The 16,533-nt window shown below is 51.3% G+C and overlaps 1 protein-coding gene across 7 annotated transcripts in view; it reads left to right on the top strand.

The window, feature by feature from the left end:
- Positions 1 to 16,533, top strand: part of OSBPL10 (oxysterol binding protein like 10) — a 362,137-nt gene that overhangs the window by 310,136 nt on the left and 35,468 nt on the right. For all 7 annotated transcript variants that reach the window (XR_009732395.1, XM_061395738.1, XM_061395733.1 and 4 more), the window contains exon 8: positions 8,632 to 9,109. Coding sequence is in view for 6 of the 7 variants with exons in the window: in XM_061395738.1 (XP_061251722.1) it covers positions 8,632 to 9,109 (478 nt within the window). In the remaining variant the exon portion in view is untranslated. The remainder of the gene's footprint in view (positions 1 to 8,631; positions 9,110 to 16,533) is intronic.

Below are 16,533 nucleotides of genomic sequence, written 5' to 3'. Positions count from 1 at the left end.
CTTGTGTGGAAAGTGGACTGAGAAAAGGCAAGCGGGGTGCAGGCAGCAAGGTCATGGTGGAAACGGAAGTGACAGTCAGTGGTAAGGGTGGTGGCAGATTCTAGGTGTACGCAGAAGGGGTGCCAGCGGGCTGCGACTGTCCTGTTTGCATATAGATTGGATGTAGGATATGAGCTAAAGAGGAATAAAGAATGACTGTAACCCAGGCTACTGGGATAATAAAAATTAGAACTGCTGTTTGTTTCAGAGATCTCTTACTGAGGAATTGACGACCCTAAACAAACTGACCGAAAGTGACCCTTTTACCTCTGCACAGTCAGGCAGTCTAGGCTGGGCTCAGCTGAGCAGTCCCCCTGCTGGTCTTGCTTGTGGCCACTGCCTGTGTGCCTGTCTTCAGCTGTTGGGCTGACTGTGGGCTGGACTTGGTTGGAACAGCTGGGCCTTTCTCTCACCATGAAGTTCCAGGACCTTCTCTCTCCGTGAATCCTTCCTTCGCAGTCTGTCCAGTGGGGTAGCCAGCTCAAAACTCCCAGGATGGCAAAAGTGAACACTGATAAACCTTAGGCCCCAAACTGACACCATGTCAGTTCTACTCTGTTGATGAATGTATGACAAGGGGACTGTGTAGGAGTGTGATCTCCAGGGGCTCAGGTTCGCTGAGGGCCACAGTGGAGCTGACCACCACCCCTGCTTAGCAAGGGAAAGAAGGTATAGAATGGGGAGGTCAGGGGGATACCCCAGGTTCAACCTTGAGTCTCTTGGGTCTGAGAGATCCATTCACACCTAAAAGGGAGTGAATAGAGGCATAGGAGGAAATGCCAGAGAATCTCCAATATGTCGAGTCTGGAGAGATGCTGCTGCTGCTGCTGCTAAGATGCTTCAGTCCTGTCCAACTCTGTGCGACCCCATAGACGGCAGCCCACCAGGCTCCCCCATCCCTGGGATTCTCCAGGCAAGAACACTGGAGTGGGTCGCCATTTCCTTCTCCAATGCGTGAAAATGAAAAGTGAAAGTGAAGTTGCTCAGTCGTGTCCGACTCTTCGCGACCCCATGGACTGCAGCCCACCAGGCTCCTCCGTCCATGGGATTTTCCAGGCGAGAGTACTGGAGTGGGGTGCCATTGCCTTCTCTGGGAGAGATGGAGAGTCAGTGGAGAGAGAGGACAGGAAGCAGAGGAGCATGGTAGCATGAGGTCACACAGTGTTTCAAAGAGAAGGGAGTCTCCACTGCATGGCATTCCAGCGGAGGGCGGAGAAAAAGCATGCTTGCAGAGGGACCATTGCCTTTGTTTTGGTCAAGGTATGATTGGGTGGCTTCAAGGGAGGATGGGGAGAAAAAGTGGAGACAGGCAGTAAAGTTTCAAGGAGTTTTGATGCCACGGGGACCAGAAAATTAGAAGGAAGGTCTGCAATTGACAAGTGTAGTTTCTGCAGATGTTTGAATGCTGCTGGGAACAGTCGGGAGAGAGGGTGCAGGTGCCTGCAGGAACTTGAGAGGGGAGGGGCTGGGATCCCGTGAAGGGGCAGAGGGCTTGCCCATATCCAGAACCATTCATCGTTGGAGCAGGAGGCAGGCAGCAGAGAAGTGTGCAGACGCCAGGGACTCGCAGGAGAGCCCTCTGTTCATGCCCGTGGCTCTGAGCCTGGATGCCTCCCAACTGAGTCACCTTGCCTCTGAGTGTTTCTGTTTCCTTCTCTGTAAATTCGGGATAGTTGTGCTCAGAACTAGTGCAAGGCAAAGAGTGGGTTGAGCTCTCCTTGGGCGTCCCATGCATATCCCGTCCATCAAGGATGCTAGCCAAGATTCTGTACATTGAGAGGGAAACTCGCTGAGATCATTATGAAGTTTCTCTAATTCTTTTTTTTTTTAATTTCTTAAATTTTTTTTTTATTCTTGTTTCTTTGTCTTAATTTTTTCTGATTCTTAAAGAATTGTTTAAATTGTTTCAGTATTGCTGTTTGTAAAACCAAGAGGAGATTTAGTTTGTGGCTGTGGTTCGTGGACCCCCTGGATAGAGAATCGCATTAGGACAGATACCTGCATGTCTGCATGAAAACTTTCTCATGGCCTGCATTCCTGTTCACGGATGGATAACTTCCCAGCAGACCGTTGTGTTGTCTTGCATGACCTCCTCAAGTGGCTACTTGGTATTATACAGTGGACATCCTAAATGCACAGCTTTTTCCTTTGATCACATAATTTATTAGGCCACATTCCAGGCGCAGTCACAACATGCACAGATTAACAACACTGCTGTGCTTACGCTCCTCCTTCTCAGGGGAGAGTTTGCCCAGGTCCTCATGGCTGCCGCAGCCAAGAGGTGAACCTCGACCTACAGCCTCTGACTCTCCTATGAGCCGAGGTCTGGAACCCTGAGGCTACGTGGGACCTGATTCCAACAAATGCACCTCTCTATGTGTAGTAAATATCTTCTCAGAAAAAGTAAAATTTTATTTGAAACTCATTTCATCCAATAACAGTTTTAATGAATGCCTTTTGTGATGTCCCAAGCACCATGAAATAGGCATGAAGGGAGCAGGCCCTTTAAGGGAACTCAGGGGAGAATCCTGTCGGCTGAGTAGAGAAACCCCTGGGCAGTGCGGCTCCTCTCCTGCTTGCTTTGTAAGGCTGGGCTTGTGTGTAGTGTGTGGCTTGTGTGTATGTCCTCTGGCTGCCTTAAAGGATTGCATAGATCCGTCTCGGGGGCTGATCTTGGTCTCCTTTCCTTGCTGTTTGCTCCAGGTGGATTTGCCAGTTTTAATGGCAGAGCATCAGGTAGATGGCTCTCCCGGTTACCAAATGAACTGATGTTTCTTTGGAGAGGTGGCTCCCGCCCAGCCCTTCCTTATAGGAGGCCCACTGTACTCTTAGAGGAGGCCCACTCTTTCTGGGGACCCTTTGACTTTCTCAATGGGCAGTCAATTGTTTCCAGGTTCTGGGAGCCCAACCCAAAGGGTAGTTCGTTACTTCTAGACTGCTGCGACCTTAGCTGTAATTCAGTTTTCTCTGATTCCCAAGTGCAGATCTTTTTTCCTTTTCCCCAAAGTAGTTCAAGGTCTTAATTATGTTGGTGGCGGCAAAGGCAGCCCTGGCGGATGGCTTGATGAACCTGCAGCAGTGCTTTCGGGGCTTTGGCTGCCGTCATCCTGAGCAGCTGGGCCGTCGCTCACCTCTCTGCTGGAGACAGACGGCCCAATTAGTCCTCCCCACTTCTTGGCTCTCGTGTCTACAGTGTCCACCGCCCAAGACACAGATGATTAAGTGACTGACTTGCAAAGGGACCAAAAAAAGGAATGTCAGGGAGGGACCACAGGCGAGAGAGAATCTACTTTAGAGGGAAGGGTGACGTCTTTGCCCAGGATGGTCACGGTGCTGGGTGGAAAGACGTGGGTTGGATATGCTGCACAAACACCAGCAAGAGATAAACGGGGAGACAGTCACCCCATGACTGCCCCATTCTCCTCCGTCTCTCCAGGAGTTCTACTTTTCCCAGAGCTGACAGAGCCACAGCATCACATGCCTAGCGGGTGCCTAGTGGGTGGGACCTGCGGTTGGCTATGAGGCCACATTCCCTGCGTCTTTCATTTCAGGAGCATTGTCTGGGACAACTAGTAAATTCCCAGGCGTTGCATCCCTAGCAGAGCCTTTTTTTCTTTCCTTTCAGCTCTTTATTTTGCCCATGTTCCCGTCTACGGTAGAGCTGCAGGAAGAGAACAGTGAATTCGCACATTCTTCACCTGTATCGGCCAGTTGTTCACATGTTGCCATTTTGCACTTTTCTCTCTTCTTCCTCCTCTCCCGCTTCTCTCTGTCCCTCACAAGAACACATGGACGTGTATGTATGTGTTAGTTTCCTGATGAGCTGTTTCAGAGTAGGTCGCAGACACGGCACTCCTCCCTGACGTCCCTCAGTGAGTGGAGCTGGGCAGATCATCAGTTACCTGACGGGGACATTCTCCTGCACGACTCATTCGTCACCCTGGTCAAGTTTAACCTCGATGCCGTTCTGTTTCTCACACACCTGTTGCAGGAAGGGGAGCCCCTTCCAGGGCCCGAGCGTGGGCTCTTGTCTACCACTCGGAAATGAATCTTCCGAGGAGACACACGTGCTGACAAAGCGAGAGACTTCACTGGGAAGGGGCGCCAGGCGGAGAGCAGCAGGGTGTGGGGCCCCAGGAGAACTGCCCTGCCACGTGGCTCCGCAGCCTCGGGTTTCTCGGTGATGGGATCAGTTTCCAGGCTGTCTCCCGTGGGGCATGCATTGCTCAGCCAAGATGGATGCCAGCGAGAAGGAGGTGGGAGGTGGAAGGACACATGGTGTCTCCTTTTGACCTTTCCCGAACTCCTCCGGTTGGTGGTGGCTTAGTTCCTTACCAGGACTTCCTGTCGTAAAATAACTCACACAGATGGTTACTCTGGTGCCTAGCCAGAGTCGTGGTTTCAGTCAGTGTGCGTCCCCTAGCACACCCATAGTAAAATTTCCCCCAGTTGTTCCAATAAGGCTCTGTTTAGCATTGATCAAAGCAAGAGAGCCCTGGAGATGCTACAATGGGGGTGTCTGATGGTTACAGTCAAGGAGCTGGTGGGTGGGTTCGCCGGGAAGCGGGGGCTGTGAGGAACGATCTCCTAGAGGAGGTTATCCTTGAGCTGTTTCTCATTTAGACAAGGCAGGAGGGAGGGCAGGCAAAAGAGACAAGACTGAACGTGTGTGTGTGTGTGTGTGTGTGTGTGTGTGTGTGCATGCACATTTGTGAGGGGAAGGCTGGAGGCAGAAAATGAGGGATAATGTGAGACTGGAGAAGGTGAGGGACACCCTGGCCTTTGTCTCTTGCAGAGAGTTTAGAAAGACGAGTCCAGCTGTGGCGTGGATAAGAAGTGGGCGTGACAGCTGGAAAGGAGGGTGGGTTAGGGAGGGTCAGCTGTGCTTTTCCAGAAACGGGGCACCGGAAGTGTCCGTTCTTAGTCACCAACGGCTCCCTCCCCTCTGCATGTTAATGCCAGGTTTGGTTTTGTTCTTCCGGCTGTGCTGGGTCTCTGTTGAGGTGTGTGGGCTCCTCTAGTTATGGCTCATGGGTTCAGTTGCTCCGCAGAAGATGGGCTCTTTGTTCCTAGACCAGGGGTTGAACCCAAGTCCCCTGTGTTGGAAGGCAGATGCTCAAACACTGGAGCACCAGGGAAGTCCCCCGTCTGCATATTGATGACAGTTTGGGGCTGCTGGATTGCCTTGTCATCCTGGAAAGAGTAAAATGGACTGGAAGGTGGGGCTCTCATCCCACCCTTTCCCCTGGGCCGCTTCCTGACCCCCTCGGCCGTAATCAGGGACAGGAGAAGGGGTGGCCCAGCCATCCATTCTGACGTCCAGTGAACGCTCACCTCGTTTGTCACTGAGGGAAAGAAGATGCTCTCATTGGGCAGAAGCAGCGAATTGTGGTGTCGGGGTGATGGACCCAACTTGGGGAGCAGTCGGGGGCCCTGCGGTTCCCTCCACACACCTTCCCTGCCTCCTCCCCTGTCTGTCCCTCACTTGTGAGAGCAGACGGCTGACCACAGCATCCCGAGGAGGCTTTTGGGCTTTAATGATCTGCAGCTGGGGATTCTGAGTGGCGTTCTTTTCTCCATTTATTTCATTTTTTAAAAAAACATTTGTTTACGTATGTGTTTATTTGGCTGTACCCGGTCTCAGTTGTGGCACAGCGGGTCTTTAGTTGTGCATGTGGGATCTAGTTCCCCCTGCATTGGGAGTGTAGAGTCTTGGCCACTGGACCACCAGGCAAGTCCCGATTTAATTTGTCTTAATCCTTCAGCTTCTGAGTTCAGAAATGCTAGCTTGGAGGAAATGTCTTAAACTCTAGCCCTTTTCCCAGGAGAGCAGAAACATCTGCATGATTCTTTGCCTTCATGTTCAGTCTTGGGTCCCAGAGGTGGAATGGTTGATGGAGACACCTCGTCCCATGGGGGGCGGGGAAGAGGAGCCAGGCCGGGGGACCCCCTTCATGTGCAGCTCCGTCCATTGGGCTGGAGGCCTCAGTGTGGCTCAGCGCCCAACAGCCGTCCCCAGCAGAGAACCCCTTGCCTGGGTGGGAGAACAGGAGTGGAGAGGTGTGGGAGGGTCTGGAGATGGGGACCCTGGAAGCTTCTTTTCTTTTTGAAAATGTTTATGTATTTAGCTGTGCCGGCTCTTAGTTGCAGCACTCAGAATCTTTAGTTATGCATGTGGGATCTAGTTCCCTGACCAGGGATCACCCCAACCCCCCTGCATTGGGAGTGCAGAGTCTTAACCACTGGACCACCAGGGAAGTCCCTTTCTTTACTTTTTAAATTAATTTAACTTTATTGGCTGGAAGGAGGGGGAGTTCAAAGGCTGTTTAAATCCACAGCTCCCAACCTGCACAGCCTGTGTGGGAGGCGTTCCTGCGGGGACCTCGAGTGGCTCTGTTGGGGGAGGACATAAGAGACATAGTCGGGCCCCCACAGAGTGTGGGGAAGGGGGCTGAACTTGACCTCCTCCCACCCAGAGCCGTAGGAGGTGAGATCAGTGGGGTCTGAAGGCCACTCTGAGCCGGAATGTGTTTTTCCTGGTCAGCTCGAGTCCTCGGGGACCAAGCTGCTCAAATCTGTCAGGCTGTGGCTCAGAAGAAAATGAGATCTCCGTTAGTTTGTAGGGTTGTGGTTTAGATGTTTCTTCTTGCAGTTTATTAGAAAAAGGAAGCAGAAAGATACTCATAAGAAATGTAAAGACACTTCTGTCGCCAAGAGAGACGTGTTGAACATGGGGTCTTTCTGTGGCCTGTGGGCTGAGTCATGTGTTCATTCTGCGTCTGGCTCCTTTGACTTGTCACAGCTGCGCTGTCCTCTCGTTTTCAAGAGAAAGATAGAAAAACATTAAGAAGGATACCGGCCTCTCCTTCCCGGTGGGCTGGCCTTTCCCTAGCTTATTCTGAGGTATCTGTGCTTTGCTGTTCTCGAGGCTGGCTGGCTCGTGTCCGCCTGGCTGTCTCGTGTCCGCCTGTCTCTCTCGTGTCCACCTGTCTCTCTCGTGTCTGCCTGTCTCTCTCATGTCCGCCTGTCTCTCTCGTGTCCGCCTGTCTCTCTCGTGTCCGCCTGTCTCTCTTGTGTCCGCCTGTCTGTCTCGTGCCTGCCTGGCTGTCTTGTACCTGCCTGGCTGTCTCGTGTCCGCCTGGCTGTCTCATGTCCACCTGTCTGTCTCATGTCTGCCTGTCTCTCTTGTGTCTGCCTTGCCTGTCTCTCTTGTGTCCACCTGGCTGTCTCATGTCTGCCTGTCTCTCTCGTGTCCGCCTGTCTCTCAGGATACCTCGCTTCCACTGTGTCTCCATCTTTCTAGAGGAACGGTCCCAGTGAGGGCCGAGCTGGGGACCCAGTCACAGGGCTGTGTGTGATATTCCCAGTTGGTGACGCTTTCGAATGGCCTGGCGCCACGGATGTGGCAGAAGGACAGACTCAGCCACACAGGGAGAAGCAGAAGCCAGCGTGCAACCTTGGCCAGCCCCTCCCCTCACCTGGGCAGTTCAGGGGTCAGGACTGGTCTTCTGGCTTCAAAACCTGGTGACCCTAGGAGAGGAGGAGCCGAGTGAGATGGCGTTCCACGTCAGCACAGGCTTGTCTTGCAGCCAAGCGGGTGTGGTTACTGGCCCACAGCCGCCTTGTAGTGAGCTCACTGAGGGGTGCTAGCAGGTCGGCGTGGTGAGGGGCTACCTGTGTCCCAGAAAGTCCCTCAGCTGCTTTAGGTGGCCTAATCCCTGGGTTCTGGGCGTTCGGGTGATGGCACACGAGGGAGCACTCAGATCCAACGAGGAGTGCCGTAGCCCCTGGTGGACGCTCCAGGCTCCTCCCTGTCCTCAGTCATGGGCCAGTGACACAGCGAGGGGACGGCCCCTCTGCCAGGCAGTTTACCAGAAGCTTTTGCTGTCAGCCCAGTCTGTTTCTTCATAGCTCATTTCTCCTGACCCAGCCCACGGAGCAGCCTCCAGCTGTGGCCCTCCTGTGCGTGGTAGCCCTGTGAACACTGCTGCTAGCTGGCCTTGCCTCCAGAGACATGGGCCAAGGCCCTTTCTGTACTCATTTTCTGTCCCAATCCTGGTAGGGTTTCTGTACTGCTCTTACTATAGCCATTTCCAAACAGATTCTCTCCGTGGGTGGTGGTCTATCTGGACCCCCTCTGACGTGGCAGCCCTGAGCCCCGGGATCCGGGTTTGTGGGGACACACCGAGCATTGCCCTTGGCAGTGCCCGATGGCAGGAAGAATACAAAAGAGCCCTTTGGAGCTGTTTTCTTCACGTCTCTAAATGTGGAGAGCTGGGTGTGGACCAAGGGCCGCGTGTCAGCAAGGCGCTGGCCGTGGAGGGAGACACAGAGGCTGTGGTTTCAGCCCAGGTGAGCAGAGTGGAAGACAGCTCAGCACGGTCTCGCCCACGAAGCTGGGTGGGCATCATGGGCGCTACTGCAGCCGTTTCCAGTTCCTCAGACATTCTGCCGTCTGATGTGTCACGCGTGCGCACATCCAAGGAACTGGCCTTGGCGCCGGCCCTGGGGACTGTGCCTAGGGGGTGGCAGCCCCAGCTTTCGCCGGTAACTGCAGGGCTCACTGTCTGACCTTGCCTCCTCCGGGCGCAGGTGGTGCTCCCCACGTTCATTCTGGAGAAGCGGTCCTTGCTGGAGATGTACGCGGACTTCCTGGCGCACCCTGACCTGCTGCTGGCCGTCGCGGCGGGGGCCACGCCCCAGGACCGGGTCATTGGCTTCGTGGAGTATTACCTCACCGCCTTCCATGAGGGCCGCAAGGGCGCCCTGGCCAAGAAGCCCTACAACCCCATCATTGGCGAGACGTTCCACTGCTCCTGGGAGGTTCCCAAGGACAAGGTCAAGGCCCGGAGGACTGCCCCCCCCGCCCCCGCGGGCCATGAACACCCGATGGCCGACGACTCTTCCAAGAACTACAAGCTGCGGTTTGTGGCCGAGCAGGTGTCTCACCATCCACCCATCTCCTGCTTCTACTGTGAGTGCAAGGAGAAGAGACTGTGTGTCAACACTCACGTGTGGACCAAAAGCAAGTTCATGGGCATGTCCGTGGGGGTCTCGATGATCGGGGAAGGTAAGCCGTGCTGAGGGGTGGAGCTGGGCTCTGATGGAGGGACATTTGTGTACATGATGGGTGCTTGAGGGTGTGCGTGTGGACTCCTTTCTTTTCACTTCATCACAGAGCTGGGGTAAGTGGACGGGCAGGAACTAGGGATGGGGCTTGCCCTTGGGGACCAGGTCCTGGCCCTTTGCCGGTGGGGCCGAGGTGATGCAGGAAGCAGGATGCTGCTCTTTGCCTGTTAGGCTGGCTTCTTCACCTTCTCCTCATGTGCGGGCCACCAAACAGATCCTTTTATTTCCAGCTCCGTATGAATATTAGAGTTGGCTTCAAATCTATGAAAACACATCTTTACTCATGCTCATCGGTGTTCTGTCTCACAAACAACGTAGTTGCTCAGTCGTGTACGACTCTTTGTGACCCCCGTGGACTGTAGCCCACCAGGCTCCTCTATCCATTAAATTCTTCAGGCAAGAATACTGGAATGGGTTGCCATTCCTTTCTCCGGAGGATCTTCCCGACCCAGGGATCGAAACCAGGTCTCCTGCATGGCAGGCAGATTGTTTACCTTCTGAGCCATCAGCGATGCCCTGAGCATCATAGAGCTGCCTGTTCATTATCTGCTCATAAATGATTCTCAAGACAAATCTCTGGATGCTGGGCTTGCAATTCTGAATCAAGAACCCAGTGTAATCAGACCATGCATGGATCACACATTCCCCTCTTAGTGGATAGCTATTAATGCAGTTTATTGTTGGAGGAAAACTTTAATAATCCTTGTTAAATTAAGGTGTCTATGTAAGTGTTTCTTCAACTCCCTTTTAGTCATCAGTCCCTTTGAGATTCTGGTCACAGACTCTCAGAAAAGAGAAAAAAAATCCAACACAAAATTTGGCTTTTGGGTTCAGGGTATACATGGCTCCTCAGAAGCCCTTCCAGATTTCCAGGAGATTAGAGTACCTCCCATTGACTTAACAGGCTTTTATTGAGCACCTAATATATGCCAGCCATTGTCTTGGGAGCCATGAATACTTGAGTGAACAAAACACTCGGAAGAAAACGTGTCCTCATGAAGCTCTCTTCTGCTGGGGAAATACAGTGGTGGGTGCTTTAGAAGGTGTTAAGTGCTAGAGAGAAAAATAAAGCAGGGAAGGTGGACCTGGGAATGGGGGGGACCGGGTGGTGGAGCTAGAGGATGGGCTGGAGTGGCAGCTGGATAGACCTCACTAAGAAGGAGGCAACTGGGCGAAGACCCCAGGGGGTGGTGAGGGACCCCAGGGGTGGTGAAGGACCCCAGGGGGTGGTGAAGGACCCCAGGGGGTGGTGAAGGACCCCAGGGGTGGTGAAGGACCCCAGGGGTGGTGAAGGACCCCAGGGGGTGGTGAAGGACCCCAGGGGGTGGTGAAGGACCCCAGGGGGTGGTGAAGGACCCCAGGGGGTGGTGAAGGACCTCAGGGGGTGGTGAAGGACCCTAGGGGGTGGTGAAGGACCCCAGGGGTGGTGAAGGACCCCAGGGGGTGGTGAAGGACCTCAGGGGGTGGTGAAGGACCCTAGGGGGTGGTGAAGGACCCCAGGGGTGGTGAAGGACCCCAGGGGTGGTGAAGGACCCCAGGGGTGGTGAAGGACCCCAGGGATGATGAAGAACAGGCCTTGTAAATGGCCTGCTAAGTGTGTCTGACAAAGAAAGAGGCCCTGGGGACCAGGGGCAGGGGGTCCCTGCATGCTGGACTGAGATGGGAAGTCATGTGCCTGGAGAAGGGAGGGAGAGGGGGGGAGAAGATAAGGTCAGAGAGGTAACTGTGGCCAGGGAATGTGGGAGCCTGGGGGCCATCCCCTGGGGTATTCGCTGTCACTGATGCTAAGTGAGCTGCGAAGATGTGGGCTTTGAGTAGAAGATTCCGTGAACTGACTTGCATTTTAGCAAGATTGTTCCAGCTGCTTGTTGCCGCTAGGCCATAAGAGGAGAAAGGGGCACAAGGAGACCAGTCAGGAGACTATGATGAGAATCCAGGCAGGAGATGGTGGTGGCTTGGGCCAGGGCAGAGATGGTGGGGTGGTGACATGGGGCGGGAACCTGGGTGAATAAGTGGAGCGATCAGACGTGGGGTGTGAGCAGAAGGCGATGCCGAGCCTTTTTGCTTTGTTTCTGTGCGTGCTCAGTCATGCAGTCGTGTCCGACTCTTTGTGACCCCACGGACTGTAGCCCACCAGGCTCCTCTGTCCATGACGTTTTCCAGGCGAGAATACTGGAGGGGGTTGCCACGCCCTCCTCCAGGGGATCTTCCCGCCCCAGGGATCGAACCCGTGTCTCTCGTGTCTCCTGGGATTCCTCAACCCTAGTGCCACCTAAAATGCTGCATGATTGTCGATGCTCTTCCCAGCACTCTACACTTCATACCCGTGACTCATTCATTTATTTTTCAGCTGCAAGTCGGTCCCTCCTGATCTCCCCCATCTATTTCTTTCCTCCCCTCTGGCAGCCGCCTGTTTGTTCTCTGAATCTGTGTTTCTGCTGTGTTATGTTTGTTCATTCGCTTTGTTCATTTTGTTTTTTTAGATTCCACGTATAAGTATATCATACAGTGTTTATTTTTCTCTGTCTGACTTATTTCATGTAGTATAATACCGTCTAGGTCTATCCCTTTAGTCACAAACGGCAAAATTTCATTGGTTTTCATCATTACTGTTTTATTTATTTATTTATTTATTTATACCACAGTTTCTTGATCCGTTTGTCCGTTGGTGGGCACTTACGTTGCTTCCATACCTTGGTTATTGTAGATGCTGCTGCTTATGAGCACAGGGGTGTGTATCTCTTCCAATCGGTGTTTTCGTTTTCTTTGGGTAAATGCCTGGAAGTGTGATTGCCGGATCGTGCGGTGGTGCTCTCCTTAGCTTTGGGGGAGCCTCTATACTGTTCTCCATGGTGGCTGCACCAGGTGATGTTCCCAGCACCAGTGAACAGGGTTCCCTTTTCTCCACACCCCCACCGGCATTTCTTATCTCTCATCTTTTTCACGATGGCCGTCCTGACAGGTGTGAGGTGACGTCTCACTGTGGTTTTGATCTGCCTCTCCCTGTTGATTTGAGACACGGAGCATCTGCTCATGCGCCTCTTGGCCGTTAAGCGGCCGTGCGGACTGCTGTGTGTCTCTTCAGATCCTCTACCTCGTTGTCAGTTGTTTGGCTTTTTAATGTCGAGATGTGTGAGTTCTTTGTCTGTTTGGAACATTAACCCCTCATCAGATGCATCTGGGGCTCAGATGTGAGCTGTGAGAGGCAGATGACACCAGGCTTTTGGCCTGAGCAGCTTAGAAGGATGGAAGAGCCCTTTGCTGAGGTGAGGAAGACTGGAAGGGGTGCTGGTTTGGAAGGAGGGGGTCCAGGTGGGTTCTGTTAGGGTTTAGATATTCGAGGGACGACTTGAGCAGACGGTGACTCTGCATGCTGGCGTTCTGTGGGGAGGTCCCAGATGAGGTTAAAACGTGTCACTTAGGACCTGGAGACTCACGTCTGCTGAGTGTAGGGTCGGCCTCTGACTTTCAGGGTCTGGGCTCCCCTGTTCCTTAACGGGCAGCTGGTAGGGGCAGCGGCCTTCATTCACCTTGCACACCCGGGACAAAGCTCTTAATGATGTGTGCTGGAAATCGTGTCACGCCCTTGCTGTAGCATCTCGAGCAGAGCTGGGATTTTCTGCTCTCGGTTTTCCTCTGTGCATGAAAATTCTCCTTCAGACATCTCAGTGGAGTGCTAAAAGCGAAGGAAGAGTCTGGAGAGACTCTGTGAGGCCCCCTGGGGACCCCACCCCATGTACTCCTGCCTGGACAGGCCCGGGAGGCTTGCCTCTCATTCTTGTGGGGCTTTCAGTCTGTCTCAGTCCTTTCAGTAGCTCCATCTCCCTTTCTTTCATATTAATTAAGGGTGGGCTCTGTAACCCACCGTTTTTCTTGACTTTTCACAGAAAATGCTTCTCAGTTCAGTTCAGTCGCTCAGTTGTGTCCGACTCTTTGAGACCCCGTGAATCGCAGCACGCCAGGCCTCCCTGTCCATCACCAACTCCCGGAGTTTACTCAAACTCATGTCCATCCAGTCGGTGATGCCATCCAGCCATCTCATCCTCTGTCGTCCCCTTCTCCTTCCACCTTCAATCTTTCCCAGCAGCACGGTCTTTTCCAATGAGTCAGTTCTTTGCATCAGGTGGCCAAAGTATTGGAGTTTCAGCTTCAGCATCAGTCCTTCCAATGAATATTCAGGACTGATTTCCTTTAGGATGGACTGGTTGGATCTCCTTGCAGTCCAAGGGACTCTCAAGAGTCTTCTCCAACACCACAGTTCAAAAGTATCAATTCTTTGGCGTTCTGCTTTCTTTATAGTCCAACTCTCACATCCATACATGACTACTGGAAAAACCATAGCTTTGACTAGATGGACCTTTGTTGGCAAGGTAATGTCTCTGCTTTTTAATAAGCTGTTTAAGTTGCTTATAATTTTTCTTCCAAGGAGCAAGTGTCTTTGAATTTCATGGCTGCAGTCACCATCTGCAGTGATTTTGGAGCCCAAAAAGACCAATGTCTGTCACTGTTTCCACTGTTTCCCCATCTATTTGCCATGAAATGATGGGACTGGATGCCATGATCTTAGTTTTCTGAATGTTGAGTTTTAAGCCAACTTTTTCACTCTCCTGTTTGCCTTTCATCAAGAGGCTCTTTAGTTTTTCACTTTCTGCCATAAGCGTAGTATCATCTGCATATCTAAGGTTTTTGATATTTCTCCCGGCAATCTTGATTCCAGCTTGTGGTTCCTCAAGTCCAGCATTTCTCATGATGTACTTGCATGTAAGTTAATAATCAGGGTGACAATATACACCCTTGACATACTCCTTTCCCAATTCATAACCAGTCTGTTGTTCCGTGTCCAGTTTTAACTGTTGTTTCTTGATCTGCATACAGATTTCTCAGGAGGCAGGTCAGGTGGTCTGGTATTCCCTTCTCCTTCAGAATTTTCCACAGTTTGTTGTGATCCACACAGTCAAAGGCTTTGGCATAGTCAATAAAGCAGAAGTAGATGTTTTTCTGGAACTCTCTTGCTTTTTCGATGATCCAATGGATGTTGACAATTTGTTCTCGGTTCCTCTGCCTTTTCTAAAACCAGCTTGAACATCTGGAAGTTCACGGTTCACATATTGCTGAAGCCTCGCTTGGAGAATTTTAAGCATTACTTTACTAGCATGTGAGATGAGTGCAATTGTGTGGTAGTTTGAGCATTCTTTGGCATTGCCTTTCTTTGGGATTGGAATGAAAACTGACCTTTTCCAGTCCTGTGGCCACTGCTGAGTTTTCCAAATTTCCTGGCATATTGAGTGCCACACTTTCACAGCAGCATCTTTTAGGATTTGAAATAGCTCAACTGGAATTCCATCACCTCCACTAGCTTTGTTCGTAGTGATGCTTCCTAAGGCCCACTTGACTTCACATTCCAGGATGTCTGGCTCTAGGTGAGTGATCACACCATCATGATTATCTGGGTCATGAAGATCTTTTTTATACAGTTCTTCTGTGTATTCTTGCCACCTCTTCTTAATATCTTCTGCTTCTGTTAGGTCCATACCATTTCTGTCCTTTATTGTGCCCATCTTTGCATGAAAAGTTCCCTTGGTGTGTCTAGTTTTCTTGAAGAGATCTCTAGTCTTTCCCATTCTATTGTTTTCCTCTATTTCTTTGCATTGATCAGAGGAAGGCTCTCTTATCTCTCCTTGCTATTCTTTGGAACTCTGCATTCAGTTGGGTATATCTTTCCTTTTCTCCTTTGCTTTTCACTTCTCTTCTTTTCACAGCTATTTGTAAGGCCTCCTCAGACAGCCATTTTACTTTTTTGCATTTCTTTTTCATGGGGATGGTCTTGATCACTGCCTCCTGTACAATGTCATGAACCTCAATCCATAGTTCTTCAGGCACTGTGTCTATCAGATCTAATCCCTTGAATTTATTTGTCATTTCCACTGTATAATCATAAGGGATTTAATTTAGGTCATACCTGAATGGTCTAGTGGTTTTCCCTACTTCCTTCAATTTAAGTCTGAATTTGGCAATAAGGAGTTCATGATCTGAGCCACAGCCAGCTCCCGGTCTTGTTTTTGCTGACTATATAGAGCTTCTCCATCTTTGGCTGCAAAGAATACAATCAGTCTGATTTTGGTGTTGGCCATCTGGTGATGTCCATGTGTAGCGTCTTCTCTTGTGTTGTTGGAAGAGGGTGTTTGCTATGACCAGTGTGTTCTCCTGGCAAAACTCTGTTAGCCTTTGCCCTGCTTTATTCCGTATTCCAAGGCCAAATTTGCCTGTTGCTCCAGGCGTTTCTTGACTTCCTACTTTTGCATTCCAGTCCCCTATAATGAAAAGGACATCTTTTTTGGGTGTTAGTTCTAGAAGGTCTTGTAGGTCTTCATAGAACCATTCAGCTTCAGCTTCTTCAGCATTACTGGTTGGGACATAGACTTGGATTACTGTGATGTTGAATGGTTTGCCTTGGAAACGAACAGAGATCATTCTGTCGTTTTTGAGATTGCATCCAAGAACTGCATTTCAGACTCGTTATTGACCATGATGGCTACTCCATTTCCTCTAAGGGATTCCTGCCCACAGTAGTATATATAGTTGTCATCTGAGTTAAATTCACCCATTCCAGTCCATCTTCATTCGCTGATTCCTAGAATATCGATGTTCACTCTTGCCATCTCCTGTTTCACCACTTCCAATTTGCCTTGATTCATGGATGCAACATTCCAGGTTCCTACGCAATATTGATCTTTACAGCATCGGACTTTACTTCCATCACCAGTCACATCCACAACTGGGTGTTGTTTTTGCTTTGGCTCCATCCCTTCATTCTTTCTGGAGTTATTTCTCCACTGATCTCCAGTAGCATGTTGGGCACCTACCAACCTGGGGAGTTCCTCTTTCAGTATCCTATCATTTTGCCTTTTCATACTGTTCTTGGGGTTCTCAAGGCAAGAATACTGAAGTGGTTTGCCATTCCCTTCTCCAGTGGACCACGTTTTGTCAGACCTCTCCACCATGACCTGTACCCAGGACTGGGGAAACAGACTCTTGGAGGGCACAAACAGAAAGAACCCTGTGCCCACCAGGACCCAGGAGAAAGGAGCAGCGACCCCACAGGAGACTGACCCAGACTTGCCTGTGAGTGTCCAGGAGTCTCTGGTGGAGGCATGGGTCAGCAGTGGCCTGCTGCAGGATCAGGGTCACTGAGTGTGGCAGTGCACACTGGACCTTTTGAAGGAGGTCGCCATTATCTTCATTACCTCCACCATAGTGGCCTCAGGGCGAATAACAGGGAGGGAACGCAGCCCCTTCCATCAACAGAAAATTGGATTAAAGATTGACTGAGCTTGACCCTGCCCATCAGAACAAGACCCAGTTTCC

Source organism: Bos javanicus, chromosome 22 (genome assembly GCF_032452875.1).
Source record: "Bos javanicus breed banteng chromosome 22, ARS-OSU_banteng_1.0, whole genome shotgun sequence".
Classification (NCBI taxonomy): Eukaryota; Metazoa; Chordata; class Mammalia; order Artiodactyla; family Bovidae; genus Bos; species Bos javanicus.
Note: the sequence above shows the minus strand (reverse complement) of the source record. Positions and strands in the feature narration are given on the sequence as shown.